At 37.3% G+C, this 14566-nt stretch overlaps 1 protein-coding gene across 2 annotated transcripts in view; it reads left to right on the plus strand.

The window, feature by feature from the left end:
• The window catches only part of Glra2 (glycine receptor alpha 2), a 204096-nt gene that overhangs the window by 66277 nt on the left and 123253 nt on the right, over positions 1-14566 (plus strand). For both annotated transcript variants that reach the window (XM_085684310.2, XM_048446202.3), the window contains 2 exons: positions 9056-9138; positions 13953-14090. In XM_085684310.2, coding sequence (XP_085540436.2) covers positions 9056-9138; positions 13953-14090 — 221 coding nt within the window. The remainder of the gene's footprint in view (positions 1-9055; positions 9139-13952; positions 14091-14566) is intronic.

Consider the following 14566-nt stretch of genomic DNA (forward strand, 5'->3'; position numbering starts at 1 on the left):
ATACTAGAAATCTTCATACTGTGATATGGTAGTGGATTAAGAGCAAAATTATGTCCCCATCTGTCAGTAGACAAAGTTACTTTGGTTTGCTCAAAACTTTATCTGCATTTCATAGAATGTTCTGGAGACCTTTTTTTTTTTTTCCGAAAGTAAGATGATCCCAAACAAAATGTTAAGGTTATTGCTATCTAGGACTTTTTATCTCTCTCCACCTCACTGAGGCTCCTAAGAGCTGTACCATTAAATACAGAGTAACAAGAATCAAATCATTTCTTATTATTTTAATGTGTTGGCTAGTAGCAGTTTATCTTTAAAACTGCTTGAATGTGTAATTAAATACTAGACATGAAATGAAAGTTTATTTAAATCTGCTGTTCGGAGCTCTTTTTCTGGTGTTTAGTTTAGCCCTCTCCTTACTCGACACCTTCCAAACATTTTTATCCAGGAGAAAGCATTTGCAAATTTAAACTACAGATTTATCCATTGCTCTCCAAGTGGAATTCAATCCAGATTTGGACTTAATTAGCATGTTCCAGCCATATGTGTTCACATTTTTCTGAAAGGACCACACACAGATGGGAAGAGTTATTATATTTTTGTCCCTGCTGGCTGGTACTACTCAATGCATATGGGTATTTCCTGTGAGGCCTTTTTAGTGTTTGGTAAACATGGACCTTTCTACTCAGGCATTATAATTTGAGGCAGGAAAGCGGAAAAGAACAGTTGAGGATCCAGACAATGTTGACTTTAGTACCCTCCACATCCCAAGTTCAGAAGAAATAAAACATCCGGGTTGTTTATTTGGAACCAACTAAGAGGAAAGTGTAATCTCTCGGCTTTGGACAAACCTGTAGATTTGGGTCAATCTTCTACAATAATGAAACATGCTGGGCCTCTGTAGCCCATCCACACTCCTCTAAGGCCTGTGTTATTGTTGCTTTGTATCTAGTTTCACACCTCCTTATATGAGTATTAGAGTCCGCTCTTTAAAATGTGGGTATCAGACCCAGGAATCTATCCACTAGTTTGCACAAAGACAGACATTATTATTCATACTTGAAGAATCTTCCTAGCTTTGCATTTTAGTAGTCATAAGCACCTGTGGTTAAATGTTTATTAGATGATTACAATTAACAGCCAGGAATTGGTAGGATTCGAGCAAGGGCAGATTGAGGTTATTCTAGAGCTCAACACCTAATGATTTATACAATGTTTATGTGAAGGGTCTTATCAGACACCTGTGCTTGTCCAAGGGACCAGGGAGACAAATGAGGCATGGAATGAACAGCATGTTCTCCATAATGAATATGAAGAGTAAACACAAAGCAGTAATTTCACTACACTGTTTCTATATGAATGATTTAAAATTTGTTCTTCTTTCCTTGTCTGGCCATTGGGCTAATAATTATTTTGCAATATTATAAAGCTCCTTGTGTGTATACCTTTGTTTTCAGTTACAAAACAATAACTGATTAGTTCAAGAACCATTCTCTGGATATAGAACGTTATTCAATATGGGTGCTTACCTAGGTTCCAGAGGTAGGCACATTCTGTTTAGAGGTATGGTTTACATTATCCATAAAAAGACTGTTTAGATCATGGAAAATAAGACTCTTTAAATGGAGAATTGGGAAAAACTTTTTAAAGTTAAACAATACTGACTGTAGTGTGAATACCTTTAATACCAGCACTTGGAGGCAAAGGCAGGAAGATATTTGTGGGTTTGAGAGTAGTCTGGTCAGCATGGTGAGCTCCAGGCCAAGACTACACAGTGATTTCCTGCCTCAAAGAAGTTGAAGAAGATGCGTGGTAGTGGCACACACCTTTAATTCCAGTACTCATAAGGCAGAGAAAGAAATATCTTTGTGAGTTTGAGGCCAACCTGGTCTACAAAGCCTCAAAGCTTTGTAGGCTTCAAAGCTACAGAAAAGACCTGTCTTAAAAAACAAATTAAAAAGCTGAAGAATATACTCCCAAACTCTCAACTATTAAATATTCCCATGCTAAAGTGCAAATTTCTCCTTGAAGAAACTTTTATTTCAAATGTTTGACATAAGATGCCCCCAAATATTGCCAAACTATTGCTCTACAAAGTTGTAGCTTAGGTGGAGTCTTGCCTAACATCTCTTCATAACAGATCTGGTCTTCTTGCTACACTCATGATATTGTCGGTAGCTAGTAAACTAATCTTGGCTTCATTGTGCTGACTCTGCCAACATGCTCTAGGATGACCTTGATTCTCTCCACCTTGTCTCATTGTTCCAATACAATCACATAGCAGCCTACCTGGAGCTATGTGTCCTACCCTGATGCAAAAATGAAAGTAATATTTCCCCCAAACAAAGGTAATGCTGCTGGAAAGCTACAGATTCCCTTCTCAAGTTTTTCTTCTTTACTTTACTAACCCTTCTTCTTCTACTTTATTATTTGATGGTGAGGTCATTTCTCAATGATGTGTGATGTAGTGTTTCTTAAAATAACACTTGGGATACCCTTAACCCTACACAGATTTCTCATTAAAAATACCAGAGAATGTGAATTATCACAAAAGCCTCTCAAGTGCTGCTCATATCAACCATAGATTAAAATTCAAACTACGTAGGAAAACCAGCCTATCAGAACCAATTATTATCTCTTATTTCATTCCTTTCTCAGTGTGTGAGTTTTCTTAATGCTGTACCTTAAAAGGAAGTCATTTATTTTATTTTATGTTTGTGGATATTTTGCCTGTATGCATTTTGAGTTGTGAGCTGCCATGTGGGTGCTGGAAATCAAACCTTGGTCCTCTGGAAGAAAAGTTACTCTTTTTAAACCATCTCCCTAGATCCTAATGATGCAATTTTAACTTGACTTCTATCTTGCCCCTGGATACTTCTACTTTTGGATTCTAGATGGATTATGATGATAGTCTTGTTCAATTTTCGTTGTATCCTGTCAAGCCATTCTAGTAATAGACTGTCACAAGTTTCAGCACTTGTATGATACTCAGAGGGAGAATTTAACAGATCTAAACTTTACGTTAAGGCCATCTTTATGTCCTCAATGAAAGAATGAATTATATCCTAGAATGTTGGACAATAAGCTATCTTAGTGTTCTTATTGCTGTAATAAAAGACCATGACCAAAAGTAACTTGGGGAGGAAAACAGTTTATTTGACATACAGCTTGTAGCCCTTCATCCAGCAAGGGCAGGAATTCAAGGCAGGAACCTGGAATTGGGAACCTGGACGCAGGAACCTGGAGGCAGGAACTGCTGCAAGACCATGAAGGCACACCACTTTCTAACTTGCTCCTTATGGGTTGCTCAGTCTTCTTTCTCATAGAACTCAGGATCACCAGCCATGGTTGTTACCACTGTATTAATCTGAGCCTTTCTGTATCAATCATCAAACAAGAAAATGTCCTACAGACTTAACTACATGAAAATCCTGTCAAGGCATTTTTTCCTATTGGAAATCCTTCTTTCTAAATGATCCTAGCATAAGGCACATTGGCATAAAAACTAGCCAGCACATAGTCCAGTGGAGGTGCAATAGCTTTATAACCTGTATGTCACACTTGCCAGGAAGTTCCTATTTAAAAAAAATAAAATGCAATTACTTGTTCTTTAGGTTTTCATCAGTTTCTAGAGAGTACATACAGCTACAAGAGGAAAACCTTATGTCTAGTCACCTTTAATTACAGTTCAGGATCACAGAAATATCAAGCAGCACAGGCAGGTAGGTAAGCAAGGATGCCAGGAGATTTCAGTGACTAATTCTTTATTAGAACACTGCATCTACTACCATGTCTCCAAAGTCATACTAGTTCCGACATCTGAGAAAATATGAAGCTAGTATCCTTAAGGAGATACAAGGCAACTAAGAAGTCTGACCAACTCCACTGGCTTCAAAAATAAAGTTTGTTAATGGGTCCCTTTCTGAAAGAGGGAAGGTGGTAGATGAGAAGTCAATAGACTTTGGTATCAGTATAAGTGGGGCTTCTATGAGCTTCAATTTGATTATTACAAAACCAGAGATAATTCTGTATTTCTTTCTCACTTGCATGATGCTTCTCCATGATTATATGAGAATGGGAGCTCTTGGCTTACAGCATTCATCCAGAGACAACACGATTGTTTCTATTATTATCAGTCCATTTATTTTTTTATTGTTCTTAAGTACTTGGATACTAAAAGAATACCCCCTGTTGTGCCCTCTCTGATGTAGCCATGTGCCACTGTTTGCTTCTCAGAAAATAGTCTCCAACAGACGAACAACCATACTCAGAACGCTCCTTTTCCCTCCTGAAAAGAGAAAGATATTTTGCCCCCCTTTTAAACAAGATAGATTATTGAAATCATTAAAAACAATTCTTTCAAAATCGTACATTGCAATTATTTGCTTTATGGCAAGTAATTATCCATTAAAATGTATATTTCTATCTGAAAGTCTACTTTCTCTTCAATTGGTATTTTCTCTTTAAAATTCTTGCTGGAACAGATCGCCAATTTAACACATAGCTTCCTTTGAGTCTTAATTGTCTTGAGACTCAAGAAACCTTCGGTTTGCCATCATGAGGTTCTTTTAACTTATTGATTTCCCTTGTTCGCATAGAGCAGTGCCTGCCTGGGTTATGGACCTAGCTGCATAACTGTGACTCAAAGACAGACAGTGCATTTTGGCACTTGGCTTTGAGTTTATTCAGTTGATTTCTAATAAAAAAAAATTGCTATCAACTAACAAAAGGGCTCAGGCAAGCTTCCCTGGATTCTTTTGATAGTCCTTTAATACAGTTACACTCTGTGGTCTCTGATAACCAGCCTACATCCTTCTAAAGCCTCTGTCATTTCCTAGTCCCATAGAATGAAAGTCTGAACATTTCCCACACTGTTCCAGGATGCTGATGCATTCATTTACTCAACAAATATTTATTGGATGTCTAATTCGTGCAAGGAATGGTTTTTAGACTGTGAAGGAAAAATGCCAACCTTTATGAACTTGCATTGTAGTAAAGGAGAAAAGTCACAGAAATTTTAAAACTACAAAATAATACTTTATTTAAAAACATGAAATTATTTATAATACAAGTGTCTACCAACAACTTAAGATTTAAGAAGAATACAACCCCAAGAGTTGGCTTTAGGAACAGGATGAACTGAATAGATGAGAAGGAAAGGAAAGCATGGAAGGTAGGGAAACAGATTTCCTGTATTTTGGTTTATTCTTTACCTTTAGAGTCTAAATGCTTGTTCAACCTTCTCATTCTCAGAAAAGATCTATGACCTCTGGGAATTTTGTTCCTTTTTTTGTGCCAAAAGGAATGGGGGTTTCCTCTGAATATGTATGTGCGTGCGTATGTATGCATTGACTGAGAAAACGAATGATAATGCTTTAGGAAATGAGTTCTTTGAATCAAAAGGAAGCAGGCAGCCCCCAGATCATTGGCTTCAGGTGCAGTGGTCTTAATATTTCAGACTGTGGAGAAAAACAAATTTGGCATGTTATCTGAAGTCTGAATTTCAGAAAAAAATCAAAAAATACTTGAATTTTAAATAAAATACTTAACTCTGTGAGATCCACCAAAATTTATCATGTTTTATGATTTAGTTTTTCACATCAAGTATAAAGCACAATTTTCTCATCTTGGTACAAAGTAATATAGAGTTTGTTGTTTGTTTTTTATATAAATCACATTTAGCCTTTATTATAACAATGAGGTGAGAGTTATTTTGGAAGGTTCTGGTCTGGGAAGAAGGAATGTTCTGGGGGTGACATGAGAATGTTTATTACTAGGGTAGATATAGCTCTAAAAAGTCATCTAACTGAAATTTTAGGTTTCTATCATTTTACTCTGTTTAGTGTATGTGAAAGGAAAAGTCGAAAAAGAACAAAATAAACCTTTGTTAGGCTTCCAGATGTACGTTATACCAGACATCATAAATTTGAAACTCTGCAATTCATGCAGGACCAATTAGATTTTATAGTCCCTTCTCATTTGCTCGCCCAGTGACATGATTTAACAAAGTGTACAGCTGTGAGGCCTCTGGTTGATTATTGGTGCTCATTGTGTTCTAAATGTAAAATTTGTCTTAAAAGAAATATAGGTAAGCAAGGGAAAAAACGATTTGGTGAACTCTCCTGGAAAACCGAACATAGGAATCGTTTTATGTTTGTGGGGAAATTTCCTCAGTGTGTTCAGTCATCTGTGCTGTTAATAAAATTCTGTGTCCCAGTGGGATTGTTAGATCAGACACAAAGGCAGGAGTAATTGTGTGAGAGTTTCTGGGCTCCCTGAACAAATGGGAACAGTTCACTTTGCAAAGGAAGAAAGTGCTGTGAACTTATGGTGGTGAAGAGCAGAGCTGGGGTGTCACAACAACAATTGCACAGTCTTTAAACTACACCCACTTCCATTAGCATTATTTTCTCATTACTCAAAGGGAAAGCTTTCAAAATTGTAATGAACTTTCCAGATTTTCTGGTGTTGATAAACTTTAATTATCCAAACTATATAAATATTGTTAAGTGCAATTTACATTTCTTTTTTGTATTTTAAATTGAAAAGCTATAGCTAGCTATGTATATATTTGTGTGGCAAAAGAGATGTTATTATTTATGAATACAACATGGAGTTATTAAGTGAAGCTTGTTAATTTATTCATCAACCTCGAATGCTTATTTTTGTGGCAAGAACATTTGGAATTTACACTCAGTAATTTTGAAATATATAACACATAATTTGTTAAATTCAGAATATTGTACAATGTCTCACAGAAAACCACCTCCTCCTTCCTAATTAAGGCTTTGTACTTGTTAATAGCAATATTTACAAGAAAAAAATCAGATAAAAACATATTATTGTATGATGAAAATATTATCCCTTTGAAAATGAAAAAGAAAAACATTCATTTTCATCCTGTGGATCCTTTTGAGTTACCACTGCTCCATTTTTTAAAAATCAGGTATTTATTTATTAGCTAGAGATTTTATTTGCTTTTTCTTTGTCCTTATTATAAAGGGTTTATGGTATAAATAACCAAAAATTTTGCATTTTTAAAACCAGCCTTTACTCAGGTGAAATCTGTAGATATCCATATATTTATATCTATAAATGAACTCCAAAAGTGATCAGTATTCTTTTTTATTACTAAAATGATATTTTAAGCCAGGTCTTTAAAATTCAAAACTACCTTTTCGTTGGAACCATGGAATTCAGATTCTCTGGATGACCTTAAAAAGACAGCTTATTCATTTTGTAATGAGGTGTAACACTGAATCTGATCATCAGATTATAATAGAAAATATGGAATGAAATAGAATTTTCTAATTTTACCTTTCAGGTTTATTTTGAAAAAAAAAAACCTTTTCATTTCCTGAAGATGAGAAAGCTGATAATGGAAGTTATGAACATTTTAAACAGCTTATACTTGTCAATACAGATACTACAGTATAAAGAATAAAAACAAACAAAAATTACATGAATACTTCCGACAACTAGAAATATCTACTTTTAACTTAGGGGTGCTTTTGTTTCTAAGATTGAATACATTTTTCTGTAATTGTTGCTTCGTATTATGCTTGTTCCAATCACTGCTGTATTTTAATGCCTTTGGCAACCATCAACATGGACTCCCTATTCTCATTTCAAACCTTAAGTCTTTCCTTTTTAAAAAATGTGTGCTATAATTTGCTTGTGCTGGAAAAGAACACAAAATGAACCACCAAAAACAAAGAGAAGCAAATCAGGAGGTGAGTTGTGGATGAGCATAATGGTAAAGGAACTTTTGGGTAATACTGTGACATGAGTCTTTGGATATGAAAAATTATGGCTATACAACAAGGAAAACGTGGAATCATTAAGCATTAGCATCAGACGGGATTAAAAATCATCTATCTTACTTCCTGCTTTGATCACTGAGAACCAAATGTTTAGCAAGTTTTAGTATCTTGTTTTGAGTCCAATTTTAGTTTTGGTTTTAGGCAGTATTGGGAAGGAAATCTAGTTCCATTGATTATCAGTTCTAATTGGTTTCCTTGAATCTTAAAAGTACAAAGAATTTCAGGGAGAAAGTTGAACACCATTGCGATGAGAAATCAGAAGAAAAAATGCTAAAAAAAAGAGATGGTAGTTCAATGAATATCCTGATTGAAGGCCCAATGTGGAGAAGGCTGTTGCTCAGAAAAGTTCAAGGAGGAAAGAGATCAAAGTCACCCCATAGGATGTAGAGAGATGAAGACTGAACAATCCACTATCTTGAAGTGGGTTTTCCTCACTCAAGGATTACTTGCTCTATAACTGGAAATCATAGAATGCATGCCCAAACAGTTTGTTCGTGTGGATTATTAAATGAAAAGTCTGTGAAACCAAGTATTTGCCATTTGATGGAAGGAGAACTGTTTTGTATCCATTCACATCATGGTACATATATCCAGAATATAATATTTCCTCTTTCTTTCCTTCCTTCCTTCCTTCCTTCCTTCCTTCCTTCCTTCCTTCCTTCCTTCTTTCTTTCTTTCTTTCTTTCTTTCTTTCTTTCTTTCTTTCTTTCTTTCTTTCTTTCTTTCTCCTTTGCTTTTTGAAACAAGAGTTACTCTGTGTAGTTTTGGAACCTGTCCTGGAACTCTTTCTGTAGACCAGGCTGACCTCCAACTCACAGAGATCCACCTGCCTCTGCCTCCAAGTGCTGGTATTAAAAGCATGCAACACCATTGCCCAGCATAATTTTTAAACACCATAACCTTACGTTTTTGTTCACTATTGTGGCTAAGAGCCAATTGTTCATATTACAACATTTTATCTTGAGAACGAGCATCATTGTTGGAGAGAATCAGAATCTGGAAGTGAGAAATACTAGAAATCTGGAGGTTGAAAATAGAGTAAGGGTTTGTAATGAAATGGTAAAATATTTTGTAAAGTTATCAACAGTTATTCTTCGTTAAAACATTATTGCCTTGAAAGCTTAGGTTTCAATATTTGAATCATTATATTTTGCTAATGATAAATGAATTTTTATCTCTCAAGGATGAAATTTCACAGACTTTAAAGTAGGTTTTACTTTTTTTTCTATGCTAAGGCTCACCTTGACTTTATCTTGTCCCATGGACCTGAAGAACTTTCCAATGGATGTTCAGACCTGTACAATGCAGCTGGAGAGTTGTAAGTCATAATTATTAAATAAAAACTTGTTTGTTGTAACCACCATTAGCATGTCTCTTTTAGTGTGACAATAAGGAATAAATATTTGTAAGACTAATTCTCTACACATTTCCCAACGCCCATGGTCTTAATTGAGGATGGGTGTTTAATAGGAGAAGTTTATTATTAGTACATCAAGAAAACTTTTAGCTCAAAGTGTTAAATAAATTTCCTTTCCTAAGGAAAAAAAAACAACTTAAGTCTGATTTAACAATATTTTCTGTGAAATGAAAATTTTTCCTTTGATAATTGTGACTATATCTTGCCTTTATTAATAATCACTAATCAGAAAATTGTGTTTCTTTTGGTGTTACACTCATATAGACTACAGTAGCCAAAAAGATACTGGAAGGAAGGGTGATTGACTGAGAACAAGACACTTAGCCATGGGAGGATTCAAAAGGGAGAGGCATGAGGACTGAAACTTAACAAGAATATTCTTGCCTCAAATTCTCAAGGCCCTGGGTTTGATCCTTGGCAATATCAAAGAACATAAACAAATAAATAAAATGACAAAGGGCATAAATTGACATGGAAAAAGAGCTGGTATCTTTCTTAAATAAGCAATGAATACACTAAGACATGATGAAGTAAATAGGGAAATATTATTTACTTTTTCCCCTTTATCTTCTGCCTTTGCTGCCAGAGAAATGGCTGCCATGTGCCATAAGTTGCTCAAGCCTCCAAGGTAGTGGGATCTTCAGTTAAGATACATGAAATTTCCTCTGGCTTGCTGTTTTCAGTTTCTCTGTTTACAGAGTCCAAAAACATGTTAAGTGCTTATTGACTTAATGAATCATTATTAAGTTATTGACTTAAGGGGATATTAGGATATTCAATGAGGCAGGTCCACGGAGATACTTTTAACTTCTTAGCTTATAAAAATAATAAGTGTAAAAAGACATACTAACCACCATTTTATTTTATTTTTTTTTAGTAAATTTTAATAAATTATAAAAGTTTCCATTTCCGCCCCCCCTCCCAACACCCTCCCACTCCCCCCACTCCCCCTCCTCCTCCCTCTTCGTCCCCCAGGGCAGTCAGGGTTTCCTGCCCTGTGGGAAGTTCCAGTTCCTTCCCCCTCCCTCCAGGTCCAGGAAGGTGAGTGTCCAAACAGACTGGATCCCCAAAATCCAGTATATGTAGAGGAAACAGGTCCCAGTGTCATAGTCAATGGCTTTTCAGAAAGACTTCGGGCCAGCCACAGTCAGAGAATCCGGCCAAATTCCGAGAATCTGGTTAGATCACGTCCTCGTTCAGTCCCAGTCCAACTGGCCTTGGTAAACTCTCATCAGATCCGTTCCCTTGTATCAGTGGGTGATAGCATCCCTCGCAGTACTGATTTCGTTTTTCATGTTCTTCCTCCTTCTGCTCCTCATTTGGACCTCGGAGGGCTCAGTCCGGTGCTCCAATGTGGGTCTCCGACTGTATCGCCGTCCTTCGCCAGATGAAGGATCTATGGTGATAAGCAAAATATACATCAGTATGGTCATGGGCCACAGCCGATTCAGGCACCCTCTCCTCTGTCCAGAGAGCAATCTGGGGGATCTCTCCTTGGACCTGGGATCCCATATATAATCAAGTCTCCTGTAAACCCTAAAATGGCTCCCTTAGTTGAAATATATTCTTCCCTGAGCCCATATTCATCCTTCCTCCCTCCCCCCCCCATCCCCGGCCACCAAGCTTTCCCCGTTCCTCCCCTACTCCCTTCTCTCTAACCCTCTCCCCTTCCATCGACCCTCCCACCCCCCCATGCACCCGAGGTTACCTGGTACTCTTGTCTATTTCCTACCTCCTGGTGGATAGCTAAATAATCTTCATCAGGTTCATCTTCTTATTTAGCTTCTCTAGGATCACGAATTATAGGCTCAAAGACCTTTAATTATGGTTAGAATCCACTTATGAGTGAATACATACCGTGTTCCTCTTTTTGGGTCTGGCTTACCTCACTCAGTAAAGCGTTTTCTATTTCCATCCATTTGCATGCAAAATTCAAGATGTCATTGTTTTTTACCGCTGAGTAAAACTCTAATGTGTATATGTTCCACACCTTTTTTAACCATTCTTCTATTGAGGGGCACCTAGGCTGTTTCCAGGTTCTGGCTATTACAAATAGTGCTGCTATGAACATAATAGAACAAATGCTTTTGTAGTATGTTAGGGAATCTTTAGGGTATATTCCCAAGAGTGGAATTGCTGGGTCCTGAGGGAGGTTGACTCCCAGTTTCCTGAGAAACCGCCACACTGATTTCCACAGTGGCTGCACGAGTTTGCATTCCCACCAACAATGGATGAGTGTTCCTCTCACCCCACATCCTCTCCAGCATAGGCTATCGCTGGTGTTTTTGACTTTAGCTATTCTGACAGGTGTAAGATGGTATCTCAAAGTGGTTTTGATTTGCATTTCCCTGATCGCTAAGGAGGTTGAGCATGACCTTAAGTGTCTTCTGGCCATTCGAAGTTCATCTGTTGTGAATTCTCTGTTAAGTTCAGGACAAAAAGGCTGCCTTCTGACTGGGAGAAGATCTTCACCAACCCCTCATCAGACAAAGGTCTGATCTCCAAAATATACAAAGAACTCAAGAAACTAGGCACTAAAACTCTAATTAACCCAATTAAAAAATGGGGGTACTGAACTTAACAGAGAATTAACCACCATTTTAAAAGAAATTGTGATAGGCATCTTTCTGATCATTTAAAGTCTTTACAGAGTTCCCTTGAAACTTCTTATAGAAATAAATAAAATAACAAAAATTTTTGTTTTTAGATGCTGTCATTGAAAAAATTAGAATATTTGTTTATAATGTATTTATTCCATATTGTCCCTTCTCTTGAGAAGAAAGTTGAGAAAAACATTTTTATACATAAGAGTGTCTCCTCTACTATTCTAAATCTCCCGAGCCTTGGCCCAGTTATTTTATTTTCTCTGTAAGCAGTACCCAGATCTATGAAATGGATCTCACCTAAGACTTAAAAAGATTCAATCAGCAGATTGGCTTTGTCCCATTAAGTATTTGTTGGAGGTAGATAGGATATATTCATACAGATTGGTGATGGGAGAGATAGGTTAGCCATTGTTTTTCTGGGCCATCAATGTTTAAACAGAATCCACACCCCAGCTTGCTACTTTCTATAATTTTATTTCTTGCCTTTAAGATTCTCAAAAGAATGTAGACACAAATAAATTTGCCGTTGATTTCTGGGTAGGCTTGGCAAGTTGCTATTTGTAGTAAGAAAGAATAAGAATTTATAAACTTAATAGATATGCTACAGTTATTGGCCATTGCAATCTTCAGAGAATATCTTTTGTTCTCCCTAGTCTACTTTCCACAGTTCAAATATTAAGAAAAAAACAAGGATGGCAGAGAAATAATGGGTGAAAAAATACTGTCATTACTAGGATAGAGAAATATGTAGATATATCGATAAATGATGATCCAATTATTTATACTTTATACATACTTTATACGATTTCTTTCTTCTTCTTCTTCTCTTTGTTTTTTTGAAGCAGGGTTTCTCTGTAGCTTTGGAACCTGTCCTTGAACTAGCTCTTGTAGAGCAGGCTGGCCTCAAACTCACAGAGACCCACCTGTCTCTGCTTCCTGAGTGCTGGGATTAAAGGTGTGCACTACCACTCCCCCACTTCCAGACCCCGCCCCCGGTTCCTCTCCACGATTTCTATGATTCTAGTCAAATAACCATTGGACCTTACAAAATAGGGAACCTCTTTTACTTCATGAAAATAATGGGTGGGGCAATTTAGCAATGCACATATAACTGTTCTTGTAGATTTCTTTTTTTTATTAAAAATTTCCACCTCCTTGCCGCCTCCCTTTCCCTCCCCCTCCCTACCTCCTCCTCCCTCTCTAGTCCTAAGAGCAGTAAGGATTCCCTGCCCCATGGGAAGTCCAAGGTCCTCCCTGCTCCATCCAGGTATACAAAGGTGAGCATCCAAACAGACCAGGATCCCACAAAGTCAGTCCATGCAGTAGAATCAAAACCCAGAGATAATGTCTCATGCAGCCTCATCTGGCCTTGAACTAACTATGCCACCAAGAGTGACCTTGAACTTTTGTTATTTCTGCTTCTATCTCTCAAGTTCTGAGTCTGTGTGCTACTACTTGCTGTTTTATGTGGTGCTGGGGATTGAACCCAGAACCTTATCAATGTTAGGGAAGAACTGTATCAACAGGGCTACACACCCAGCTCCTGTGTCACTGTTCTTGGTTTATGTATCCTCCAAGGTCCTCTTAAGGTGACTGAGAATTTACTCTTTGTAATTAATGTAAGTTTCCTACAAGTAAACCTAACACTCCAGAAGGGGCCAAGTGGGCGCTGGTAATACTCGCAGGCAGGCCTGTAATGAATACATTCTCATTAAAAATTTCAAAAAGAATGGTTTCATTTGAAATACTAAGACCGGCACCATGAATTGGATTGTCTTATTGAACTGCCACAGACAAGGCTCTTTCAAGCGAAGAAAATCTTCAAAGGGTTTGGTGTTTGTTTACTTGTTTGTTCTCCAGAGAGAGAGTTAGTGAATAAAGAGGCAGGAGATAAAAGATTCTATAGATTCCTTCCTCTTGTTATATACACATGCAAAAATATATTAATCTGAAATCCCTTGCTGCGTTCAGTTTGTCTGCATCTGATGACATGTAGCTATTGTAGTTCTTAAGACTGTACTTGAAATGATTTCCCTGCTTGTCCACTTCTGTCGATAGACTTTACCGTCTCCTAGAAAAGGTACATTGTTTGTTACTTCTTTCTTTCAGTTGGGTACACTATGAATGACCTGATATTTGAGTGGTTAAGTGATGGTCCAGTACAAGTCGCTGAAGGACTCACCCTGCCCCAGTTTATTCTGAAAGAAGAGAAGGAGCTAGGCTACTGCACAAAGCATTACAACACTGGTAAGCTTTTCTTTTACTTGCTAGCCCCAAATGCTCCCTATTTGCTTATCAAGTCAGCTATCCTTTTATGTAATAATTGCCCATTCATAAAGCACACAGACATTAAGAGAACTCTAAACATTTTTGCGTCTCTGACCCTGTGAAATAGGCCTGTGGGTGCAGCAGCTCCTCTCCCTCAAATGCTGAAGAGAGATTTAGAAATCTTTTTGCTCTTCTTTTAGTGAGAGTTTGCTGTCGAATAAGTCTGAGGAAAGGTGTAGAAGACCTCATTAGTTGTGCAGAAAACATAAATCTTGGCTGCTCCTTGCATCCACTCTTCACATTGCACCCTCAGGTCAATTTGCACTCCTAGCCTTAGTGGAAGAAAGTGATAATGACATAGGTCTGGGAAGCCCAGAAATAGAGATGTTCTCTGCAGTCCTGGAGAGCAATACGAGTATGGATGAGCATCATCTGGAGAGAATTCGGCTGGCTCT

The sequence above is a fragment of the Myodes glareolus genome, chromosome X (assembly GCF_982192425.1).
Source record: "Myodes glareolus chromosome X, mMyoGla1.1, whole genome shotgun sequence".
NCBI lineage: Eukaryota > Metazoa > Chordata > Mammalia > Rodentia > Cricetidae > Myodes > Myodes glareolus.